This window comes from Festucalex cinctus, chromosome 8 (assembly GCF_051991245.1).
Source record: "Festucalex cinctus isolate MCC-2025b chromosome 8, RoL_Fcin_1.0, whole genome shotgun sequence".
NCBI lineage: Eukaryota > Metazoa > Chordata > Actinopteri > Syngnathiformes > Syngnathidae > Festucalex > Festucalex cinctus.
Genome location: NC_135418.1, coordinates 14130836 through 14157661, shown reverse-complemented (window position 1 = coordinate 14157661; position 26826 = coordinate 14130836). Strand labels below are relative to the sequence as shown.

At 40.9% G+C, this 26826-nt stretch overlaps 1 protein-coding gene across 1 annotated transcript; it reads right to left on the bottom strand.

Moving 5' to 3' along the window:
- Nucleotides 1-435: 435 nt before the first annotated feature.
- On the bottom strand, nt 436-26727 carry LOC144023957 (paxillin-like). Its single transcript, XM_077529945.1, has 11 exons — nt 26551-26727; nt 15140-15333; nt 14986-15041; nt 14654-14790; nt 14350-14545; nt 14123-14270; nt 7351-7509; nt 7032-7205; nt 3867-3948; nt 3618-3766; nt 436-3512 (listed from the first exon to the last, which is right to left on the bottom strand). Exons 1-11 carry the CDS (start codon nt 26561-26563, stop codon nt 3246-3248), a joined length of 1575 nt encoding a protein of 524 aa, XP_077386071.1. The 5' UTR covers nt 26564-26727; the 3' UTR covers nt 436-3245.
- Nucleotides 26728-26826: the final 99 nt, after the last annotated feature.

The following is a 26826-nucleotide window of genomic DNA, read 5'->3' as shown; positions in this document are numbered from 1 at the left end:
ACCTTAAAGCGATCGAGACAAATGTAAACAATAAAGATGGCTGAGTGATTCAGATAAATTGCTTTTCAGGTTAACGCAGTCAAGTAACGTGTTATATGAACCCATGTCGAATAATGTCAGATTGAGGTCAGTCGGTGAAGTCGGGGTCTGACTTCACCAAATGGTGTTCTGTTCCAGCGCATACCTCCGGGAAAAGTCCGACTTTCCTTGAACACAGCAGTAAAACTGAATGTTCCTCTGGACACATTTTTTTATGGCAATTTTTGCTTCCCGGAAAGTGTGTTTTTTTTTTTAAGCTAACAGGGGAGACATGGCTGCTTGCATAATGCCCCCCCACTTGTGTAAAATAATAATAAAAACAACATTTATCAGACTGAAACTGTTTAACTTTTGCGTTGACAAGCAGGAATATTAACAACAAAAGTCACAAATCAGTGCCAGAAAAAAAAGGTTATTTTATTTGCATTAGTTAGCTCAATGAATTTGTAATCAGGCCCCGCATAAGCAACCAAGCAAGCCACTTCCTTTGAAAAAAAAAATCCTCAAGATCACACATTATTTTCTTACATATGTTGCTTAATTAATCTCACTTAAAAGTGCAAGTCAGACCCAAAAATTATTTACAATATGTTGTATGTGCCCCCCACTAATCTAAAGACGACATTCTGATTAATTTATTACGTTTGCGGAATATAAATTAAGCAGCAAAATCCATCTGTTTTTATCCATCTCACGGGGCAGCCATTTTGTCAGTTGCTGTTGACTGAAATGACATCACAGTTGCTCAGGTAACAACCAATGAGGTATCAGCTTCAGAAAATAGGTGAACCATGATTGGTTGTTACCTGAGCAACTGTGATGTCATTTACATTCAAAAGCAAGTGGTAAAATGGCCGCCGCCTGAGACCGATCAAAAAGGATGGCTTTTGCTGCTTAACTCATATTCCAAATTCCACAAACGCAATATTAATCAGAAAAAAACATGTTTAGACTAGTGGGGAAAAGAAATGTTTTGAGTTGACTTCCCCTTTAAAAGCTCATCTTCCTTTACAGGCAGAAATTACGTGGTAACTGTAAGAAGACTATACATGGAGAATAAAAGTCTATTTCTGCTAACATTTGCAGGCTAACAGTCTAAACTGAAGGTGAGATATGTGAATAAATGTGAATGTTTAACTCGGCAGGATGTGTACAGTCACTGTCAGCTCACCAAGGGCTTTTCCCATCTTTTCCTTCCCTGCTCTTCTTTTACAGTGAACATGTGCACGTTTTGAAAGCAGATGCAGCACAGAGGACAAAAGTCTCCCTGAATTCACACCAGAAAGGCTCAAATCACAGGCAAGACCACACAGTGTATTCGACCTTATTGCATTGACACATTTGGCACCTTGTATCCTCCACCTTACAACTATTCATGTATAAGAAACACCTGGCACACTCAATGATGAAAAATAAGCAAATGGAAAAAAGTCAAGGCGTGACTAAATAACATATAGCCCACAACAATCTGCTACCATTTGGCACTTGTAGCAACATCATAGCTTGAGTATTCAAAGAGGGAAAAAAAGAGCATTGGGTTTTCTTAGACCCGCAAGCTGGTAAAAGTGTTTGTGTGTGCATGGCAGAAAACAGGTTGGATTACCACCAGCCTGCATGCCAGTAGAGCCAGCTCTCTCCACAGAAATACGCATTACAAATATATATTCTCATCAAAACGGCGACAAAACGCAGTTCTGTCTAACGCTCGACAGCATAGAAATTTACTGTAGATTCAGATTGTGATGTCAGCTGGCTGTTGGTGATTAGAAAACTACAGCATATAAACAGTAGCATGCACTAGCATAAACCCTTTTTTTTTTTTTTTTTTTTGGTATTCAATACCGCGATCATTTCACAACTGTAAAAGTACGAAAAACTGAACAGATGCATTATTTGTACTGAAAATAATTTGTTGCAATTTTAGAAATTGTGCATGAATACGGATGGAATTTTTTTCCCCCAACTTTGTTTTGTTTTAAAAAATGCACAAAAGTCAACCATCACTCAGCGTGCCTATTTCTAAGTGAATGGCAGAATAGAAAAACAAAAATAAGGTTACTCCCTGCAGTATAAAATTACTAATGTGTAAAGGTCACCAGTAGGTTGCCAACTACCGCCGATTACATTTTGAGTGAGGGTAAAAAGTAGGATTTACACGATCAGGATTTTTTTTTTTTGGGGGGCGATCACTGATCAATGAGTTTGAGAAAAAAAACGTGATAATTGATCACTGATTCGATCAGAAGATGTAGCCAGTAGTTATATAAACAACATTTATATTTACTCTACAGTCGACCACCACCATTCACGGGGGATAGGGACTGGCCCGGCTTACAAATTGAGAAAACATGAATAATTCATGACAACTGAAAATCATAGGGGGCAAAAAATAAAATAAAATCAAACCCAAAAACTTCTTCAAAAATCTACAAGGGGATTGATTAGGGCCAGTGAAGAAAAAAATAATAATTGGCAGGATTCTGACTTCCTCAACATTCTGACTTTAAAGTGAGACTTTTCACTTTAAAGTCAGAATTCTTACCTTAAAGTCAGAATTCTGAGAATAAAGTGAGAATCCTGCCAACCCCCCTTCCCCTCTTCACTGTCCCTAACCCTCTTCTGTAAAAAAGCACAGATAAATATTGAATATAACATAAGGTCTTATTTTGCTGAGCTGATCAATTACATCATTGATCAACTCAAAATCAGATCAGTCTTAGTAAAAAGGTACAAAAGCACCTGAAGCCAGTAAGCATCTGATCTTTTTTGGGGAGGATATATGCACTATAACTGGAGAGTATAAAAATACAAGTCACACTAGCTTGTAAAATTCACCGTGTGACAATCTCATCAAGAGACCTGCGTTTGGAGAGTGCAAAGGCAAGAACTGCTTGGAGGTTTGATTACAGATTATTCACGCCGACTCGCTGCAAAAATGCCATAACTGCTCTCCGCAATGCATTCAGTCAAGCAGTTGACAAACTTTAAACGTACACGAACACACGAGGAGATTTGTGTTCTGTTGTAAATAATTCATACTAAAAAAAAAAATCTCTTTGGGCTGGCTGATAAAACACCTTTAGCAAAAGCCTGAGAGTTCGGGCAGGCAAGAAAATCCCTATGGCGTCACAAGTCGCAAACGTGAATCTGTGACGGTGTCTTCGACAAAAACACAGTTTAGACGAGCAAGGGGAAGACGCGCAAGCCTAACTGAAGAGTTTGATAAAGCAACCGTGGCAGTAGGGCTTGTCGTTCTGCTCCTTAAAGGTGCCCTTGTTGAGCTGCTTGAGACAGAAAGCGCACACAAAATGTTCCGGGTGAAATTTCTTGCCCATGGCTGTGATGCAGCGGCCCGTGATGGCCTTCTGGCAGCCCGAGCAGAGCGAGCCGCGGCGCTCGTGGTAGTGCGCCTCGCAGTACGGCTGACCCTCGTGGTCGAAGAAGCTGCCGTTGATGAACGGCGTGAAGCACTCCTGGCAACGACAGCGCGCAATCAAATGGGGCGTTTTTTTTGTTGTTTTTTACTTAAAAAACAAAAACAAACAGGGCGCTTTATTTCTGTCAAGTAGACGTCTCACCCTGCAGACAAAGCATTCGGGGTGCCAGAGTGAGTTGAGTGCGGAGATGTAGTTGTCCAGAATGGCCCGGGCGCAGCCTCCGCACTTGGGCGCGAACATGTCAAAGTAGTCTTTCCTGCAGTACGCCTTCCCATCCTTCTCATGAAACCCTGCATGGAAGAAATGATTCATGCTGACACTCCCACATGTTTTTTTAATAACGCCAACCTGAATCGACCCGCGCGAGGTATTCATGGAGTGCTCTCGTACCTTCTGGCCCAAAGAAGGCTCCGCACTGGGCGCAGAAGAAATGCTCGGGATGCCAAGTCTTGTCCAAGGCAGTCACCACTTTCTGTGAGATTGGCGACAATCACGGTCAGCTGGTCCAAGCTACTAACATTTGAAACCAATAAGGCACCGCTCATTTTTCACTGCAAAAACTCAAATCTTAAAAGGGATACTTCACTTATTTAGACCATTAGAGCAATAAAAAGTTCACATTTTGTCTATAATTAATTTGATAGTTTCATTATTTTTCACTGACAAATAAAACCTTTAAAAACACGTTTTGCAACTTGCTGTCGACTAAAAATTACCTCACAAGGGCTCAGGTAACCCATCACAGCTCACCTGTTTTCTAGGTTTGGTCATGTGACATTCACAAGCTGAGCTGTGATTGGTTACCTGAGCCCTTGCGATGTCATTTTCAGGCGACAGCAAGTTGCAAAATGTGTTTTTAAAGGTACTAATTGAACATGAAAAATAATGAATATATCAAATTTATTATAGGCAAAATATTAATGTTTGACTGTCAAAAATAGCTAAATAAGTAAAGTAATTTCTTAAATTTAACCTAGATTTGCTTATTTTGCCATGACAAGTTATTTTTACTTCAAATGAAATTGTCAGACAAGATCATTGTACTCATTTTAAGATTCAGTACTTATTACTTAATGATCTTATTTGCTCAAGCAGTCTTGGCATTGAGTGTTAACAGCCACTTTTAAGTAATGTGAGGTTTAAAACAAGGATGTTCCACATTTTAAGATGACAACTAACCAACATCAAAGGCCCTGAACTGGGGTTTCCTACGTTGAATTTTCTTATTTTAAGATTTTGCATAATCTAGTAATAACATACATTGAAAAAATACAAGTATGACAATAATCAGACAAAAGCGCAATAATAATATACTTTCGTTATATTTGCTAAGCTGAATTTTCCTTGTTCAAGTACCAGTTCAGTGGTCTAGTGGCACAGCCTACCCTCAGAATTGGAAGGTTCAATCCCTGGCTGGGTCATACCAAAGACAATAAAAATGGGACCTGTTACCTCCCTGCTTGACACTCAGGCTAGGTTATCAAAAGTATTACAAAAAATACTTATGTATTTTAAGAAAATAGTTCCTACTTATGGCGGCACGGTGACTGACTGGTTAGTACGTCCGCCTCTCAGTACTGAGGACTCGGGTTCGAGTCCAGGCTCCGGCTTTCCTGGGTGGAGTCTGCATGTTCTCCCCGTGCCTGCGTGGGTCTTCTCCGGGTACTCCGGTCTCCTCCCACATTCCAAAGACATGCATGGCAGGTTAATTGGGCGCTCCGAATTGTCACTAGGTGTGGTTATGGGTATGGATGGTTGTTCGTCTCTGTGTGCCCTGCGATTGGCTGGCAACCAGTCTAGGGTGTACCCCGCCTACTGCCCAAAGCCAGCTGAGATCGGCGCCAGCACCCCCCGCGACCCTTATGAGGAATAAGCGGTTAAGAAAATGGATGGATGGATGGATGGATGGATGGATAGTTCTCCTTATTACAGCTTAAAAAAAAAAGTCAACATTACTTGTTTTTAGTCTAAAAATAGTATTTTCAAGACCGCTGTGGTTGATCTGGGCTGAGTATTATTTTCTCATTTTTCAAAATCTTACAGGTAAATTTAAGTAAAATTTTCTTATTTTATTGCATTTTTTCTTAAATTTCCGATGGTCCTTTTTGCAGTGTATGGAAATATGTCATACGTTTCAAACAACACATTACTCATTGTAAAGTGTGGTGCCTACACGTACAGTATAAATAATATGTATCTTATAAACTCACCAGAAGGGGGTGCAAGATCACAAAAGACCAACTACAGTACAGTACTCTACATGAAGTAATTGTAACAAATCAATGGAAATCAATCGAATGTAAGATTATGCCAAGCACAACATACTAATGCAACATACTAATACACTTGCACAATATGCACACAACCTAACAAATTGCAATAAAAGAACTAACACAAATTCTGCATTTACAAAGATAACACTGGGGAAAAAGTTGGAAAAAAAATCTGTTGAGGCTGAACATAAAATTGGCATGCGGATTCCAAAATTGCAGTCAGTTTTTTTTTTTTTTTTTTTCAACCACGTCAAGCTGTTTTCTCCACAGCTAACCCTCCAGGTCAGCAAAATTCCACTAGCTAGCTACGTGGCAACTTGTTTATGCAGTCACAATTGCGACGGTGCACTGAGAGGCGTGTGCAGCTCCCAATTGGTGCGAACTATCAATATCTGCAAACACAAAGCTAGCATAATAGCAATTAAGAAGATTATTCTGGCTTTTTTTTTCTATCAGCCTTGTAACCATGGGCATACCGTTATATGTTCTATGATGTTTTAAGTTGTTTTTGCAGTTTTCAAAGCTTGTAAATATTCCATCGTGTTTTATTTGCATACCAATTTCAGATAAAAAAAAAAAAAAAAAAAAAAAAAAGATAAAAGGGATTCCATAGCTCAAAAACTTGACACAATAGACCAAAGCTGACATACGTTTTGGAGTCCGCACGTATATTTTGTCAAAAATAGCTTTCAGATTATGTAACAAAAATTGTGCTCCCCATGTAATTCACAGCTTTGACTAACGTGGTCAGAGGGGTATTAATTTAAAATGCGAATTATGACAACACTATGGACCATTTCCACTTTTACTACTAAGCTGGTCACTTGAGCTGTAATATTTTGGTTCTCTCATAGGTGACAATATTAATCAAAATATTTTGATAGAGCTTTTGTATTGGGTCTTATTTGAACAGCATAGTAGGCTTTTTTTCTTTTTTCATAACTAGCCTATTTATTCATGCCAGTTGCTTTTGAGAGAAGTCAGTTGTGTATGTGTCAGACAAGCCCTGAAGCAGTGCATTGGAAAATGTTGGGAGTGACTAACGTTGGACATTCCCTGGTTAAAGTCCGCTTGCCTACTTCCCCTTCCAGGGACGCTGGAACTGTGCGTGCATGGAAATAAAGATACGAGTGTGTCATGTCTGTCTATACCACACAAGAAGTCACTCATCCAATAATGGCCATGTTCCATGAGCCTATGAATAAATAACTAAAGGATATCCCCACCCATGCACGAGTACATTAGGTGATGGCATGAGTGTGTACATGTATGCATTACTCACATCCAGTACGGGCCCATTACAGTAGTGGCATCTTGGCGAGAAGAGACTGTGATAGTCTTTCTCGCAGTAAGGTTGCCCCTCGCGCTCAAAGAAGTTCCTGGAGCCGATCTCGTCCTGGCAGTGGGTGCACACAAAGTGCTCAGGGTGCCACGTTCTTCCCATGGCAGTCACCACCTGCACCCGCACAAGGGATTACATACAAATGAGCTGCAAGGGAGAATCTCAAATAATCCTTATTTTGTATGCTATGATCGTGACGTGACCTACTAAAATGTGCAAGTTGTCCACATTTGTTAAGTGTCAGATTAAATGGAATCACCTGTCCAACTATGGGCTTCTTGCAGGCACCACAGACGCCTTTAGCTACAGTCTGGACTCCCAGTCTGTTCAGGTCGGATTGCAGGCTCCCCAGCATGTTGTCCAGTTTATTGGCGGGTTTGGGTGGCCCTGTAGGAGACGTCTTTCCCTGGGACTGGATCTAACACAAGTTTTAAAGAATTAGTACGAGGGGTTAAAAAGGCAGGAAATGGACCACATCTCTTTTCAGGCTTTCTTGGCTGCCTTCAGACAGGTCAGTGATGAAGTTCAGGACAGAAAATAAAAAAAAATGTTTACATTGTGTTCCTTTTTGTTGTTGTTGGCATATACTGTAGTGTACTGTTCATCCTACTTTTTTAGCATCAGGCCGAAAATTGCCTGGGAAAAAAAAAAAAAGGATGTTCATAACAATAACGCAAAGTTATGATTTTATAGGTACTTATCTTACTAGATGATGCATCTTAAAAAGGATTAGGAGTTCCTTTAGTGTGTGTGTGTGTCAATCTATTTCTGTTATAATTTCATGATTTCCATGTCTTTGGTTCATGGAATGTTCACATTTAAAAGCAAACATTGGTTCTTCATGTGACAAATTCACATATTGGATGCACAAGAGTGTTTGGATGATACCATTAACTGACTAAATGAATTGTGGTGGAATCTCATCCCACAGTTTTGTTTTGACTCGGTATGTTCGATATACCACTATTTTTCAGACAGATACCAGTACGGAGTATTCACTCGAGTTCTCACCAATACCTTTACTACTTTTTATATTTCAAAGTTAATTTAACACAATGGAAAAAAATGTGAACAAATACGTGGCCGAGGACAACTTACTCAATATCAGATTTGGTTTGCCTTTAATATCGGTGGTTGGTATCGTCAGCCTCCACAAGTACCAGATAACTTAAAACAAGGCCAATATCAATCTAATGCTGATACCTGGTGTACCATTACTTGCCCATCCCTAGTTTTGACCTAACCAAACCAAATTAGCTATCCTTTTAAAACCTTTGTATATGCTTTACATGATCTGGCTTTTGGATTTCTAATTTCACAACAATTAAAGTAGGAAAGAGAGATTATCAATACCAGTTATCGTTATTGGGCCGGTACCCAGCCTTATTCAAGGTATCGGTACTCACAACAGCAGCCAATACCAGTTTCAGCCATCGTCTTGTGGCCGTTTTACAATCACGAACTAGAAATTACAAAAATAGAAAACAGCCATTAATTCTAATAAAAAAAAATGCTATATTGGGATATATTGATCTTCCTTTAAAATGATCTGTAGCCTATTAGTGGTATCGGCACGGGCGGTAATTACTCAATTGTTGAGTACTCACACTGGTATCTGTCTGATAAAAAGTTTTATTGACTATCCCAAATATAATATGTGTTAAAGACTAACACGTTAGAGACTATTGAAGCGAAAACATTTTTTTTAAATGCACCCTATTTGTGGTGATGATGAACTGGTATACTGATCTTTGAGCTATGGCACCTATTAATGAGTGTCCAGTGGGACAAGCTATAAGTGTAGCGGTAAATGTGCAGTCATATGGCAGATGAAGTTTCAGTAGCGGCGCAAGCCAACCATTCCTGCGTACGGCCAGGAGGTGCGACCCTCAACTTGCGTCTAAGCTCTTGAACTCCATTCAGAACACACAACTCTGGGCTCGGTCATACATCCGAATTAGAAAAAGGGGCTCGCTATCCGTAGCACTGGGTGTCAGCGCCACTCATAACCTGCACTGACTGGGTTACAGGCGACACGCAAAGAGGTTATGTTATCCGTTTCCAGCTGGCTGCCAAAAACAGACCTAAGGATCGCACAACCCTGTGGCTGCCATAAATACAGCAGGTATAAACTGCAGTTGCAACGCTTAAGTAAATAACTGCAGAGATGGCTCCAGTAGTTTTAAAGGCCATCAAATCAAATTATTTTAGGGTGAGAAATAAGAAAAGAGGTGAAGAGAGGTGAACCGTGCCTGCATAGGTGGAAAGAGGGCGTCATACTCTGTCTGACAGCACACTGACATAAAGGCCTTGGGGGGCGGAGGTGGTGTGACGGGCTTGGGCGGGGGGCTTGGTGACGGAGGGGGCCGGACAGGGGGAGGTGTGGGCTCCCTTGGGGGAGGAGTCGGCTCCTTGGGGGGCGGCGGGGTAGGTTCCCGAGGGGGGGGAGGCGTCGGAGGGGGTGGAGGGAGCGGTAGCGGCGGCGGTGTCTGTTTTACTGGGGGTATCTTTTTGTGAGCTGGAGGGGACTTCTGAGGGGAGAGGACTTTTCTCTGGGGGACAGGAGACTCAGGAGGGATGATGATCTGGAGGGGGAGTGAGAAAGGAAATGGCAAAGAAGAGCGAGTAAAAGCACAAGATCATCAAAGAATAAGAAGAAATCATAAGTTACAAAGCGAGTTTTCCACTTATGACCCAGATCACTCACCAAAACTCAATTTTAGATTTGAACTGAATGTCATCATGCTGTGTCTCGAACGTCTACCTTATCCACTGGCGGCAGGGCCCTTTCTTCACGTATTCGCTGCGGGTTTGACATCACGATGACGCCTTCCGTCAGCCAGTCATCGGGTTGCTGTTTACGCCGGCGTTCCACACGGCCGATTCCCAGTTTCCCCTGCAGCTCCTCAATGAGCCGATCTTGTGAATTACTCTTATTCACAATTACGGGCCCCATTTTACGCCGCACTACTCCGTCCTTGTACATGGGATGCACGTTGGCGGTCTCTTTTGTGCGACGGATAACAGACTTGAGCTGGAGAGTAGATGATAGTGGAGGTTGTGCAAAAATCCACGGTGGGTTTGCAAGCACAGGAAGATCAATCAATAGCACTCCAAACAAATGCTCTGCACACACTTATCCCCAATTGAATTTCTTGTGGACAGAAAAAAAAAAAAAAAAAAAAGTCACTCGTCTGTCACTGCAAAAAAAAAAAAAAAAAAAAAAAAAAAAAGCCATTTTCTATTGGGAAGTGAGGAATGGCATGCCGGAGAGGAGACTCAAGACAATACAGAGCCATCACAAACACTTGCAAAGCAGCTTGCACAAGCAAAAGCCAGGCTGAGGACCAAGGGGAAAATATACTGTATATTAGGAACGTTCGATACCACTATTTTTAAACCGATAGTATTAAACTCAACCTCCCTAGTCACCACCGATGAAAGTAGTACTTTTGATACATTAAATTTCCCACAGAAAAAAACCCAAACAATGATAGATCATGTGCTAGTTATCCAAATATAGCATCTTCCAGAAAATTGCATGAACTTAAATGGCAATTTTGTTGACTTGTAATTTCTTGTTTCTGATTTTAACATGGCCATAAGAGTTGATCGGCCGCTGTTGCTTAGGGATAGACCAATCAGGATGATTATCGGTGCCGATATTCAGCAATTTAACGCATATCAGCTTCGGCATTTTTGAAGAATCATATGGCCGATAATAGATCAATAGGTCAACCCTGGGAACTCTCTGCACCTTCTGTTTATGTTTGAAATTGAAACAAAGCAAAAATTTTGTATTTTTTAAAAGGTATAGTCCGAAGAATTTGTTTTGGCCTGTTCAGGACGTTGCTTCGTGGATACTCAGCGTTTTCCTTCCAGCCAAGCCGCGGAGGCAAGCTACTATAAGTGGTATATGCAAATTTAGAAGTACGAACCCCTGCTCCTGATTGGTGGACTGTTTCTGGACGTGTTAGGAGTTAGATTTTCTTGTGTCTTGTGTGCATATCGTCATTGTGCATTTTTTTTGTCTTTTTTTTTAATTTTACTTAATTTTATTATTATTTTTACATTTCATATGTTTAGGGGTTGAAACTAAATGCAGACATTCCAAAAACGTTAATAAAAAAAAAAAAAAAAAAAAAAAAAATGTTTTTTTTTTCCTTCCCCCCACAGGACAAAGACGATATGAAAATGCAGCTTTGTGAACTCCTGCTCCTGATTAGTGGCCTGGTTTCATGCTTCCACAAGTGTCAGTTTTGAATGGTAACGTTTACAGCAATGGAAAAACGTCACACAGTAACTTTAAATTATTTAACATTTCAGATATTTTGAAATTTTGTGTACTGTAGAAAACAATAGGGAGATATGTATTTGTTTAAATTTTTATTTAGCTTTTAAGACATGCTAATTATCCTGGGAGGTCCCATAAGTTTTTGTTATAATTTTAAAACAAGTTGTCTATTGACTAAGATTTAAAAAAAAAAAAAGGGGAAAAAGTTCAATTATGCTTAAAAAAAAAGACAACAACAAAGTTAAAAGTTGGAGTTTGTACGGGTATTTTTTTTTATTTATTTTTTTGTATTTTGACACCAATATTTTACCTTTTAGTGAAAGTGAATATCAGCTCCAAATATTGGTTATTGGCCTCCTTGACTACCAATCTGCATTGATATCGGCCATGGAAAAACAAACAAACAAACAAACAAACAAAAAAAAAAAAAACATATCGGTCGCTCTCTACCGTCGCAAGTCCAGAAAAAAAGTCTGGCAAAAGTTTTAATCTTGACGTTTGCATCATTGCTGGTTGCGTAAACATAACAGGCGAGAGGTCCTATGCCGAACAGAATTGTAGACTCAGGCAAGTAGGGACATGCAGTCATCCTATTAGTAATTCTTTCGACATCAGCCACAAGAAACCTTTACAAACCTATCCCTTAAGAGCCTTTTGCAATTCTTATGCAGTGACACTCCATGCATCACACAACACTTTTTTTTTTTACAGCTAGTGGAGGAACTTCTCTCCCAATATTTCCTACAGTTTCATTTCCTTCATGCCATCTCATTTTTTGGAGCTGATTTGATGCATCTCCTACTTGGCCAGAAGCAGACAAACGCTCTATGGCAGATGGCTGCTGTGTGGGCAGAACCAGCGTTGCATCTGGTGTCCCTGGGCAGGTGGAGGGGGTGAAACACTCATCAAGCCAACTGGCTTCCGTCATCGGCGACAGGGTCCCCTCTCGGCTCACATCTGGGTACGTGCCATCATCATCTTCATCCCATGGTCTGTACTCATCCACAGGCGCATAATAAGCAGGTGGCTGGTTCGCATCCGGTTGAATGGACTCAGGTGACAAAAGCTTATCTAAGGCGTTATCCAATACAGGCTCCCGGCATGGCCAGGTTAAGTCCATTATTTCACTTCGCTGGTTTTTGGTAGGCGGGGATGATGGGCTAGTTGAGGGCACAGCAGAGAGTGAAACTGGTGAATTTCTGGGACTACTACTAGCTTCTGCAACCATGTAGGTCTTTTTGATGACTAAAGCTGGACTCTTTGGAGCTGCACTTTCACCTTTTCGAATTGTTGCTGGACTTGAAATTTTTGGACGTGTTACTGAGTGTGCAATCTGAGGGGCCAATTCTGGAGTACAACTTTTGGAATCAGTTACTGAGCTAGAGACATTGAGGACCGTCACAGGACTTGCGAGCTTTGGAGCTGGACTTGAAAGTTTTGGAATTAACACTGGACTCTTGGGAACACTACTTGAAACCTGACCTGATATTTTTGCGGGACCAGTTACCGGGCTAGTAGACATTGGCAATGTTTCCGGAGTTGTTGATGTTACTGGACATTCATTCTTTTCAAGTATATGTTGGCCATGATGTACAGGTGCTGGACTGTAATCTTTAGGAGTTGGGCTCATACTCGCAGACTGTTTGGACAAACTCAGTGGACTTGGGTTGGAAACATCAACTAAACAGGGATTCCGAGCAGCAGGCTCTGAAGTGAAACTACTTGAATTCTTTCCCGATGAACTCGAGGCTTTACTAGTAGCGACTTCGGTAATTGATGGACTAAATGAGCTACCAACTTCAGTTTCAATGGGTTGCTTTGGAGTACTAGAAACACTGAAGCTCTCCAAACGAGCGATCTCTGAGGTGACAATGCCACCAGCTTCTTTTTTGGATGTTGTGACGGTGACAGTCGAACTAGCGGTGAAGGTAGGGGTTGAACAACCGTCTTCATCTATGTGGAGTTCCAGAGGAAGATTGGTACAGGAGGATGTGGTGTAACTAGATAATGGATAAATATCCACAGATGAGTCAATACGGGTAATTGAAGACAGAGTGTCAAGGGTTATCATGGGTGAGGCCGCAGGATATAAGGGTTCTACCACTTCCTGGTTCATTGACAGTTGAGAGTCAGACTACCGGGAACACATACATACGTGAAAACAAAGACATGGACAGTGATAGAGAAAAGAGAAACAGACCAAGAAAAATACGTTGAGATGAAGGGAATGGAAGGGAATGTTTCACAGACACACAAAATAACAAGAACGGGCTTACACAACCCAATTTTCTTTTTTAACTCATCGTGTTAGATGTAGAAATGTATCTAGAGCAGTGGTTCTTAACCACTAAGATGAAACCCAGGGGCAGCAGAAACAATGAAAACAGTGGAGGCCCCAGAATTGAACCCTGTGGAACCCCTTATGCTTCATTATACTACCTTCTTTTTTTTGCTTCACAGAGGTAGTATGAAAGGATTACAATAAAAAAATAAATCACAATGTACCATCAAACAGTTGGAAGTCGACTGCTGAATATAAATTCCCGGCAATGTAGAGCAATCACTTAAAGCCAATGATGGCCAAGCGGGACATAACACGAATCATTTGAGTCGAGTGTGTGCATGTCTTGACCTCTGCCGAACCCCTGGGGTTTGATTTAAGACAGGTTAAGAACCACTAATCTAGAGTTAGACATACAAACCAGTTCTCAAATTAACAAATTCAAAAAAAGCTCACATTGCTTTGAACTTTGAAGTCCGACAAGGAGGCCATCAGCTCATCTAGCTCTCGTGTGGCAGAGGACGCAGACATTCTTGCTTGTTGCTGTGATTGCGTTTCCTCTTGTCCATCACTCTGCCCGTCAGACACCAACAAGGGAGCAGGACTAAAGGAAGAATGGTGCACATTCAATAACTGACTTGTCCGAACAATGCTCCGTCTTATGACAGATGAATTTCACATACATATGCGAGGGCACTGAGCTCTCCAGCTCATCAAGAAGGCTCTCCACGCTTGGTCGTACGTCTTCTATTCCTCGAACCGCAGCACTGCGTGTGGGATTTTCCAACACAGGTGGCGAGACCTGGGATGGAACGGACACTCCGTTTTCCTGAATACTTTGGACCACGATGCTGGCTGGCAGCGGTGGGGCCGCCTCCTCTATTGACAAAAAAACAAAACATAACAGAATTTATTCTTTTAGCAAATTGTAAATCACATCATTATGAAAAGTTGATTTGATTGGATTGAAACAGGTAATTGGCAAACCTTCAGTAGGGAATGCGGGGGTGCTTTGCTGGACAGAGTTGAGTTCCAGCAGCAGGCGGTCCAGCTCTGACAGGTTGTTGCCAAAGGACTGATTAATGGCAGGTGAAGATTCATTGCTCTTCTGCTTATTAGGAAAACTGCACATAAAGCAGAGACATTCAACATCTATTCAAAACTTGTACTATGCAATACAGTATAAGATGGCATTACTGAAGCATTGATTTATTTTTTTTATCATAACAATGGTCAGAATGTAATTATAAAAACAATGTATCTTAAGTTCAAATTTACTATTTTTGTGGTTATGTTTTGTTCTCAATTAATTGTTTCACCTGTATACATGGTCATCTTCTCCAAAGGGTTGAGGTGGACTGCTGGTATCTCTTGACTGAGGTAAGGAAGTCACATGTCAATTAGAGTACGTTTAAATGAAGGTAAACTTTTAGTGACCAACCTAAATTTATCTTCATCATTATTGATACTTACAAGCACATCTACGTCTATTTCTTGTACTCCATTGAGAGTTTTCTCAGATGGAATGGGTGGGTCTTGGGGTGAAAAGCAGATTTCTTGTTGGTTCTGACCTCCAACAGGGAGAGCGTAGGACGTCTCATCAGATAGGAAAAGTGGACGTTTGGAAATGTGGGATGTTGTGGACTCAAGGTCTGCCAACAAAGCATCTAAGGAAAAACAGAATAAAAATTTTATATTGCATACTTAAGTTTAGCAAATACATCAAAATACTACAGAATGCACTTTATTCAGCCTGTCCACGTATCTACCGTCAAGCTTATACTAAACAAAGCACAGTCAATTTAAATTTTTGTACACTCAACCACAACAGGTATGCAGATATAGGGAAGATGATGCCAAGATGCAAAATTGGAACCCTTCACATCACTCTTGAGTTATTCATTGACCCTCATCTGTGTGGAACCTCTTCTTATGCATGGAGTGTCTCCATTACATTATGCTGCAGTTACAACATGGCAGGGGCATTTAGGGTTCCCCTCACAGCAGTGGCATGCCAGTACCAAGTTAGCTACTTGCTTCAAGTGAGCAAGTCAAGCACGCAAAAGACGACTGACAGGAGTCTTCCAACGTTGGCACGTTACACACATTAGAGATGAGGGAAATTAACTCTTTGACCGCCAAAAACATTTAATAACAATCAGTAAAATCACGACGTATGCCGCCATAAACGTTAAATGACGTCAACTAAGCTTTTTATTTTAGTTTTTTTTTTCTCAGTGCAACGTCTAAGTGCAGAGTTGCCTAGTCGATGGGTTGTGGAATCAAAAACACTAACTATGGCCAGCAGATGGAAGCATTCTATCTCTTTTCGTGAACGATGAAAGCCTTTGTCATGTCAAAGTTTTTTTTTTTTGATAACGTGTGGCAGTAAAAGAGTTAAAGAACCATTTGTTTGGCTGAGTCAGATCACGTAAGAAGAGTTTTAATTCATGTCATTGAGCTGTGTGTTAAACATACCAGTAAGCTGTACAACCATAAATCAGCCAATATGTATTAATGGTTTAAGACAGCTCCTGAATTGTTTTTCTTGACTTGTCTTTATTTTCACAATGAAACAAAGACAGCTAAACACAATATCGCGTACAGTACATGAAACAATTGATTTTACACACACTTAAATGCAAGTAATCGAATATAACCAATTTATAGAGCAAAAAGAAATGAAACAGAAAACAAAAAGGCAACAGCACTTATTAAAGGTAAAAGCTAACACTAGCTTCTCAGATTAGTAGTATGTATATGTCCTTTTAGAAATGTGCCTGGGTCCACGTCAAGCCTATTCATGATCTCTGGCAACGAAGAAGCAGATCTTTTATAAGCAATGACACCCTCCAACGCAAACGTTAACAGTCTGTCTTTTGGTCATGACTCTCTTCAACTAAATGCTAAACAACTGCTGTCTGGCCTTCTCTGGGATCCTCGCAGGCTACTTAGCGTCAAATTTGGTCTTTAAATACAACAGCAAGATCAAAACTGTAACATTAGGAACATCTGACGCTTAGAATAGCACTGTATCATCAGTAAAAGTTCCCAGACAGCAAGGGGACACAGGACCAGAGCCACAGCAGATCCACTTGGACTGAGTTAGCATTAGCATGTATAGCATGGCTCACATGCCAGTAGACTAGATTGCACAGCAGAGATTCTGTTTACAGTCACACTGCTTGGTGTTTCGTTGTGGATTATGCAAAATTGTGTACACCGCTGGAGCCAACGATTTGCGAGTAGGATTAAAATAGATTTTGAAATTATTATCATCTCTCACATACGGTCAGTAGATCTGTAGTCACCACGCCTCAGTACAAGGGGAAGTCAACATTTTTGGATGTACTAGTTTTATAGATGCGTATGTGTGGTTTTCCTGTGTTTAAACAAGAGGTGGGTGATATCGCTTTATAAATGCATTGTAATACTTCCCCACACAATTCAAATGTCCATTCAACAATGTCTCCCCACAATTCCATATTGATTCAGCAAATCCTCTGAATCGATTCACCTACTGGCCAGTGGAGGACAATTTTGCATGGACTCACGTTGTATGGACTAAAGCTGTGTTTAACCAAACAACAATATGGCGAATAAAGCAAGCAGTGGTCTCTGAAGTGAGCTTCCTTCTACTTTAAATCTTTAGGGTCATTTTGGATTTCCCTGTAAATTCACCTGCAAATGACACCAAGCTCGACCCAAGCACAGAAGATAAACGGCTCTGGCTGTGTGTTCATATGCATTATACAAGGGTTATTTTGTCATTTATTTATGTATTATTATCATCAATTCTGTCAATTGGACAATAATCCCTAACAATCAAGGTATCTCGCCTAATGGAGTTAAGATTTGATGTTGATGTTAAAATTAGTACACTTTGTTTTATTTAAATCATATCAACAAATATGGCTTTCTAAATAAAATCAGGTTACTCTTACAGAGGACTCAAGAAAACAAATCCTAAAAAGACAACACAATCATTATTTTCACTGGAAAATTCCGTAAAAATCATTGTGTCGTTTGGCCAAACTCCTGCTGTTCTCAGAACAAAGCCTTACTGCAGCTGCTGAAGATGTCAGTCAACAGATGTTAGTCCAGATGGTTTACACTGGGGATGCTTATCAAATTAGCTGTGCATCTGAACTGGCTTTCACTGAAAACAATTTTTAGCTCCGAAATAGTGCTGAAACATTAACCCTCAGGCTACACACAATTTTAATTGTTGTAAACGACAATGTAGGTTGTGGATGAAATGTGAAGCTTATTTACCAAGTGGCATGAATAATGGTGTAAACAATAAAAGAGTAGACAGGAAATAGTAGTGATGAGGATATTTTGAAGCGTATCTGTTCACTGAACAGTGTGTCTGGCGTGCTCTGGCTCATCCGCAAACTAAACAAATACAGAGGTGTGTCATCTGCTTCTGCCAAGAGGACATACCACAAACGCATGCATTCTCCTGTGGCCAAAAATTAACCTCCAGTAAAGTGAGAAAAATCACAATAGCCCACTAAAATAACCAGTTTCCAAAAACTCATTTCCAACAATTGTATACCAATATGATTTATTTTTATTTTTATTTTTATTTTATTATTATTATTTTTTAATAAATCAAGGCAGTTCGGAGCAAGAGCAATACATTCCTAACGTGGACACACTACAGAGTTTACATGTTATTTCATGATACAGAATCCAAATCAAGTCACATGAAACGTGCTCCGTTGAGCGATCAAAGGAATCACTGCACATTTGTTTTCAATTTTATTAGCCTTTTTGACATCCTATTTTCTAGAACACTTGTACTAAACAAAAGCTCAACAAGCGCTCTCATGTACCAGTCCCAACATACAGTACATGAAGAACATTGAGTCCTCAAGTTAAAGACTGGTTGGTCTGTTTGGACATTTTAGTATTTAATAAGTTTTACTTTATTTTTGGTACAGATTTGAACCCAAAGAAGGACTCATATCAGACAAACAAAGCCATTGAGCCACTCTAAATGTACAGTAAATCCAGTTTACAATTGATATCAGTCCAATCTGAGCAATTCCAATCAACAGACACAGAGGAAGTGACACGACAGGGCACAAAAGGCTTGACACGATGAAGCATGGCAATGAGACAGCGAATGAAACCACCAAGTGTCCACATGCATATCTTTCAAGGCGAAAATGCGGGGTTGATGCCGACTGAGGAGACTCCCTTCTCTCAGATGAATGGTATGCTTTTTAATTACACGGACATTGCTTCATGGAGGGGCTTCATTACAGGAAAGTGAAAGAGGAAGTGAGAAGAAGATAAAAAGGGGCTGACGAGATCTGGGCGGCAGGCGAGCGGATGAAAGGATTTAAAATGAGGGAGGGAGGTATCTGCAGGAAAGAAGGGTATGGAAAGACAACCATATAAGGAGTACATTGTGAACAATGCTGTGCGGGACCACAGTAAGATCAGCTCAAAACAGAATATAAATCATAAGAATAATATATAATGTCTGCGTTCAATTTCATCCAAAAAAAGTCATAATATAAGATCACTTATGTCCAAAAATTGACGTGTTTTTGACAGGACAGTGACGATATGAAGGTAATTGCACATGATAAGTTCAGAGCACTAATCTGACAAGGACATCAACACAGGCAGGACATAGGGTGTCTTCTTGACACACATCATAATATTAGCACACACAAATCAATACACTTGACTGATCTGATAGAGTCAAGACGGCTGCTTCGCTTACTCAAGGTAAACAAGAAAAACAATGGCTTCATCTCAACTTTTGAATGTTTGTGACATTTAAAATAAAGACTACATGAATATCAAATCTCTCCATTTGTGCTCGCCGTCGTCCAACAACTCATTCCTTCCTGTAATTCTTTTGGTTCTTTCCCGTATTATTGATGCGGCTGATATAAATTCCTGACATGCCGCAGCTCGTTGTCCACATGAGTGGTGAACAACTGAACACGATAGCTTCAAGAGGCAGCGCGAGAAGTGTGTCGAACCAAAGTGAGGGAGTGTCTAATGTGATATGACAGCCTTTCATGTCGTGTTGTGAGTAAGACAGCCTGTCGGTGCGCTGCGTGATAACATACAATGAATACCACGCCAGTTGTTGGACGACAACACTTGCAGTTGATGGCCCCCCCGAGGGGGCCAGCAGACAAATTCAGCAGGTCTTCACACTAAAAGCACTACAGGTGCAACAATAAAACAACAACACAATGCACACGAGTCTTGGTGCTTGAACATGAAACATAGGAGCTAAAAATAACCTCCCCAGAACACAAGACATCCCGTTAAGTAGATAATAGAGTCGACTCATTTGAGGTGCTGCTAAGGCCTGCTTGAAGTGTTTCTTTTTCATTGATATTAACACACTCAATAAATCAACATTAATTTTCCGGGGTAAGAAATTGTCATTATGTGTAGGCGGAGCATGACAGCGAAGTTTGTTGACTTATCATAAAACAACAAAACTCAAATAAGTCAGTGCCACAAGATCTGCCCAAACATCTTGCGTGTGTTGAAGGCCCCGCCTTTCAGAGACTGATGGGCACTCCCGAGATGCAATAACTCTGCTTCTGACACTCTAATATCCTTCAAAACTCACATCGTCTGTCTGGCGCACCGCCCAATGACAGGCATGGGTGGGGGTCTGCTGGCCACTCTCGATGCGAAGTAAACAGGAGGTTTAAATTGATGCATTGATGTGCTCCTGCCAATAAACGACATCATCGCACTGAAGGCAGATAAATTATATAGGCTGGGCTTTTAATAAGAATGGCAGTTTAAAATCGATTGACACTTAACACAGATCCATTAAGTGCGATATTGTTTTTTTGTTTTCCAGAAATTGGAGTAGAACAGTGACAAGAAAAAAAAAGAGAAAAGATCCATTTGGATTGCAAATAATTTGTACTAGATGACAGAAACATTGATACATACACGCATGTCATTTTTATAGGGGTGGGCCAGTACCGATACCTAACCTAGTGGCTTTAATTCTACGGTCAGGGACTAGAAATTAAAAGAACAGAAAATTGCCATTCATTTCATGCAATTTTAAGGAAAAAATGTTTATTGGCAAATTTGGCATATAGGTTTTAAAATGATCTGTCATTGTTTTTTTGGAGGGGAATTTTTATGTACCAAAAGTACTAGTCTTGTGATTATCGCCGTATCGGTATTTTGTAGTGGTATCGGTGACATTCAAATAATGAGTACTCATAAGTGGTGTCAGTCTGGGAAAAAGTGGTATTTAAGCACCCCTAAATTTGTATTAATGATGTATTCTGTTTGGTATATTTGGTCCACCAAAATGCTTTTGTTCATGAGCATTTTGGTTCGTGAACAGAAACTCGAACTGTAATTTTGTGAAATGTATTTACTTGGACATGGTGATAAATAAAGAATGAAAAATAGGTCTGAAAAATGTAAAAAAAAAAATAAAAAAATAAAAAACTTTTGGAAGCAGGTATACATAAAACAACGGAGCGGAAAGACCCCCCCCCCCCCCCCCCCCCCCCCCCCGGACAGCCAATCGGTTTGGTCTGTTGGTGTATTTCCTCCAGTAAAGTAGGTCAGAGGCACAGAAACAAGCTGCTCTCTGTCCCCTCTAGGAGGACAGGACACAAGGAAGTGAAGTGAGAGGACAGTTGCTACAAAGCAGAAGCAAATCACTCCACTGGAAAATGATCAGATGTAAGAGAGCCATTACCATACAGGATCTACATCAAACTTCCTGAACTATAGTCATCAACTGCCAGATTCTGACAACAGGTCTCAATCAAACTGCAAGTAGATTGGATCCCAGGAAAGTGCCAACCTTCACCAGTACACAATCAATACTGTATGACACATTTGCAGATCCTGCCTGCATGGCTAATCAATAGTGAACAGAATTAGGAAAAGAATACACTCAAATGTTATAAATGGCTGTGGGAAAAAAATAGCTCTCGGCTTTGCTCTGCCCCACTTGGCTGAAGTAACCCTTATCTTTGCCCATGAATCAAAGGCCTTTATTGCTGTACATTTATTAAACCTGTGCCAACTTACTGACAACATTTCCTGATATAAGAGCAGTGTGTTATCTCACCCCGCAGTGCACACCACTATGACCATAAATTTTCCAAGAGATCAGGATGTGAAGACAAATTGGTGAAAATGCTTTAGAATCATGAGGAGTCACTGAATCTGCCTCTACCCAACAGGAGCTTGCCAGCTGAAGACTGATAGAGTGATACAATTCAGAGTTCAACCAAAATTGGAAATGTGATATCAAAGAGGAGAAATAGAACTTGAAAAGGAACTGACTGTGAAAATGACATCACAGTGCCTATATGATCAGGTAACGACCAATCACAGCTCACCTGTTTTCTGGGTTTAGTCATGTGACATTCGCAAGCTGAATCCTTTGGCACTGTGATGTCATTTTCAGTCGACAAGTGACAAAATGTCCGTCGCCTAGGATTGATAATTGGTGGATTTTGCCGCTTAATTTATATTCCATAAACACAATATTAATCGGAATGCCTGTTTAGACTATATTTTGTTTTGGAACAAATATCTGTTCCTCTTAATTGATACTCACTTTCACTTCTTTTTTTTTTTAAATTGAATTTGTATATTAACTGGTAAAATTTCATGATGGGCTTTAAACATTATTTTGAGACGGTTAAACTCCATTAATTCATCCAATTTAAAAGTTTTTAGTTGTATATAATGGATTAGTGTGGTCTCTGTATCCGCAACCGCAAATAACACGAACTGCACGTTTCTGTAAAAGAAAGATGGAATTGGTGTAAGTTTTGGCTGCACATTCCCACACTTCAATGCAATAGGTCAGGTATGAATTATATAACAATAACAAAGCATTCTTGTTCAATGATTCTTTAGCCTTGTTAGCCATGGTTAGACTATTATCATATAGGATTTATTTATTTATTTTTGGCTTGACTTTTAAGTCTCATAAATCAGTTAACTTGTAACGTACACGTGTTAAGCGTGAAGAAGATGGTTAATAAATATTTTATGACGTTAACTGTTTGACCCACGGCACGGTGGATGACTGGTCAGCACGTCCGCCTCCCAATTGTGAGGACTCGAGTCCAGGCTCCGGCCTTCCTGGGTGGAGTTTGCATGTTCTCCCCGTGCCTGCGTGGGTCTTCTCTGGGTACTCCGGTCTCATCCCACATTCCAAAGACATGCATGGCAGGTTAATTGGGCGCTCCAAATTGTCCCTAGGTGTGCTTGTGAGTGTGGATGGTTGTTCGTCTCTGTGTGCCCTGCGATTGGTTGGCAACCAGTCCAGGGTGTACCCCGCCTACTGCCCAAAGCCAGCTGAGATAGGCTCCAGCACCCCCCGTGACCCTTGTAAGGAATAGGCGGTCAAGAAAATGGATGCATGGATAACTGTTTGACCCTGGAACAGTTTGGTTATTTCCATTAATTGTTAAGGGGAATGTTGTTCTGATTATAAAAACAAAAAAATCTAATAGGCCAAAGAGTGCCGTGTTAGAAATTAAGTTTCGCCGAATACAGTGCATAAAAGCTAACACTCGGTTAGATGTCAAGTGCAGACCATATAGCTGCGTGTATATATTGACTCTTGCCATTTAACATTAGCTTCAAAATCTGGTTTGCTGAAGGGACCTGAGAAAGCAGAGCACACAACTAAAGAGATTTCGGGATATTAGGATTTGCTCCTTTCGGCTCAGACATCTCATTGAGGAAGTCCGCAGGAAAAGGCAGTGAGTAACTCACAGAGTTTGTGACCTGCAGTGCTGGTTCGCGGCACACAATGCACTTGACTGTCACCACAGCACAGAGGGAACTTCCTGTCACAAATCATGCACTTAGTAAGTAAAGGAGTGGCCCCAACAAATACGAGCTTACTGAACTGCCACAAGGCAGATAACAGATGTAGGTTTGTCTACATCAGCCTGAATACTTTTTTTTTTTTTTTTTTTTTTAAAACAGTTGAGTTGGTTTCATCAACACATTAGAGACTGAGACCTACGTGAGACGATATGGCTGGCCGTATTGATTGCTTGTCACGGCACCTGTCCACACAAGCAAACTGTGTTCTGACGAGCGTATGCGTGAATGTGTGTGCAAGTGTGTCGACCAACATATGGTTCAAAGCCCTTCAGCAAGTTTACTTCAAAGTTAAACAGATGGACAAAACCCTGCAGGAATGAAGGAGGGATTCCCGCAAAAACTCACAAGTTACATTCATCCAGTGTGGGCTGCTCAAGGTCAACAAAATATTTCCCAACATCCTTTAAAGAGGACGTCAACCAAAAAATATTTACAACATTCTGTGTAGTTTAAACAAGGCATTATGATGAATAATGTATTTGTGGAATATTAATTAAGCAGCAAACTTCAGTCATTTCGATCGATCTCAGGAGCGGCCATTTTGCCACTTGCTGTCGACTGAAAATGACATCACAGTTGCTCAGGTCTCAGGTAACGCTCAATCATAGCTCAACTGTTTCCTGAGTTTGGTCATGTGACAATGGCAAGCTGAGTTGTTATTGGGTAACTGAGCCGTACACAACTGTGATGTCATTTTCAGATGACGGCAAGTGGCAAAATCCATGTCCCACATATGCAAAATAATCAGAAAGCCATGTTGAGACTAGTGGAGCTGCATAGTACATATTATTGTTAAAAAAAAATAAAAAAATAAAAAAATGGGGGCACAATTTTGCTTGGCAATTTTCTGCCTCATTGGCTGTCAGTGCTGGGAATGGGTGTCAGGTTTTTAAGGATCTTGTGTCAAAGAGGCTACAGACACATCAATCCAAACTGGAATTATTCAATGTCCACAATTTACCATGTAGGTAAGAAGAACTCTGTTACAAAAAGTGAGTCAAGCAAATCTCAAGTAACAGAATTTGCCAATCTAAATTTAGACTTAAGAGTATCTAGGCTACATCAGTTCTCATTTAAGAAGTACGTCGCCCACACTCATTCTGTGAGTGACATTTCCAACGCTGCGGCGGCTGAGCTGACAACGCTCTGGGGAGTTGCCTAACTTCAAAACGCTGCCACTAAAATGACAGTGTGGCAAATCACAATGAGAAGGAACAGAGCCGAGAGGTAGTGCTCATCAGACTTAGAAAAAGGAGGCTGTTTGACAGCCATGTCTAGCTCGTGCATGGCCTGGGTTCAACTTCGGGGAGTGAGGAGGCGAGGTCAATTCAAGTTTGCCATGAGAAATGTCACGGCATCACGAGAAGATTAAACACATCTGTGTCAACAACAAAGCAATTCAAATCATCGCTCCGCTTGATGTTTCCAGTGGAAGAAAAAGCAGATGACCAAAATTTACAATCTGCATTGATCTGCTCTGCTGCAAACTCCAGCCAGCTTTTAAACGGCGCTCTGCGCGTTTGGCCACCTGTATGCTTACGTGGAGATAGTGGGTGGAGCAAGAAGGAGCATGAATTCCAGCTGTGGCACAATGCTTTCATGTGGCCTGATCCCACCCACCCCTTGCTCCCACGGCTGGGTCACACTACACATTTCACGATCCTGTGCAGCTTGTGGATGAGGAGAAAGCAAAGCTGCCTGGTGGGATCAGAGACCAAAGCGAAAGAGGGCAAAGGTTTCAGGTTGCTGCTGCCTCATCACTTGAGAAGAGGGACTCTTCTTCTCTGCTAAAAATACATGACGGAGTTCTCTTGTGGGTGGCGGATAAACATTTTCACCTCCCAAAAAGCTGTTTGAATAATTATAAACAGACAGTAGACAAAACACTAAGCCTGATACACCCCATGTGAAACCAGAAGTTTTGAGACCGCAGCCAAAACCATGATATTATTTACAACCACGTGACATGGACATTTTACTGGGTTGCATGACATTCTTTTTTTATGCAGCCACTTCAATGAGAGCTGTGTAAACCGAGGAGCTATCCATAAACATTGACTGGATATAGAATGACTAATTCTTTGTAAAGTGTCATCCCCGCCACGTTAGCAACTAAAGGTGTGGCCATATCTGGATCGTCAAAGTTTTCTGCTCTTGGACAAGAGTGTGCAGATTATTCAAGCAATACAGCAAAGACTTGGAGGAGGTCTGTCTCCACCTCACAGATGCAGGTAGATTTTCTGAATGCAAATACAACAAATTAATTCCTAAACTTAACTTCACAGCTCAGACCACAATGTCAGTGTAGCCAAAAAAAAAAAAAGTCCCAACATGCTGTGATGGCTTAATTAGCCTACTTCTCCTCTTCTTTTTAATCACAGCACTTTTTCCCCACACACAAGGGAGTATTTGACTTAAAATATTTACACTTGAGAAAGATCACACAAGTTAGTGGCTCATCCTAAATAGAAATGACTGTTAACATGTGGTTCAAGTAGCTGACTAAAAAGGAAATGTGGAGGGCCGTATTTTAACTCCAGCTGGGCTTGAACATAAACGCACCACCGCTGTGACAGTACAGTTAATTATTGACTTAAAAATGCCTGGTTGTTTTCGTAGCCTTTAAATGCCACTCCTGTCAACCCATTCGTAGTTCACCCTCAGTCGAACCCAGCTCACGAACAGCTTCTAATCAAATGCCAAAATCAAATTAATGACTGTAAGCATTAAAAGTTAGAAAGCCCTGAAGTTCCCACCCAAGCCAGGTTCGCATTTCCTCGTCAACTAATAAACACGGAAATTTATTGGACTTTCGTAATGTACCTGAAGGTAACATTTAATTAAATACCACGTAAGGCCTTTCCTTTCACTCAGCTTGGCACACAAACTTGGACATATTCGTGTTTCGCTCACACAAACAAGCCTGCTAAACCACGTATTCGCGTACACGAAGGTGCAAAAGCACCCGCATGTTACTGAAACGTAGCGCTAAATTTTACCTAAATCATCCATGTTGGCCGGAAATCGAAGCTGTTGAGAACCCCGCAACGTTCCCGCTTCGTCGAACACCGTTTTGGGCTGGCCGCTCCTCCTATCTAGCGTCCGCTCGCTAAAATGTGCTGGATAAACGCAGCGAAGTTTTCAAGTTCCCCTCGAAGAACACACTCCCAAACATCACTCACCGCCAGATTGCACTCGAGAGGAGAATCTCTCCAGCAGGAGCCAACCCCCTCTGCCAGCCCCCCTGCCGCCATGCAGCCCCCTAGCTGAAGACA

Bases quoted from the DNA above. Each gene is read 5' to 3' on its own strand.
- LOC144023957 (XM_077529945.1), bottom strand. The intron at 14,271-14,349 runs GTATGTGAAATT...TTCTTCCTTTAG, and splicing joins AGCTCAGTGCCCTCGCATAT to TCCTGCTCCCTTGTTGGTGT. The intron at 3,513-3,617 runs GTGAGACGTCTA...TGTCGTTGCCAG, and splicing joins CCGAATGCTTTGTCTGCAGG to GAGTGCTTCACGCCGTTCAT.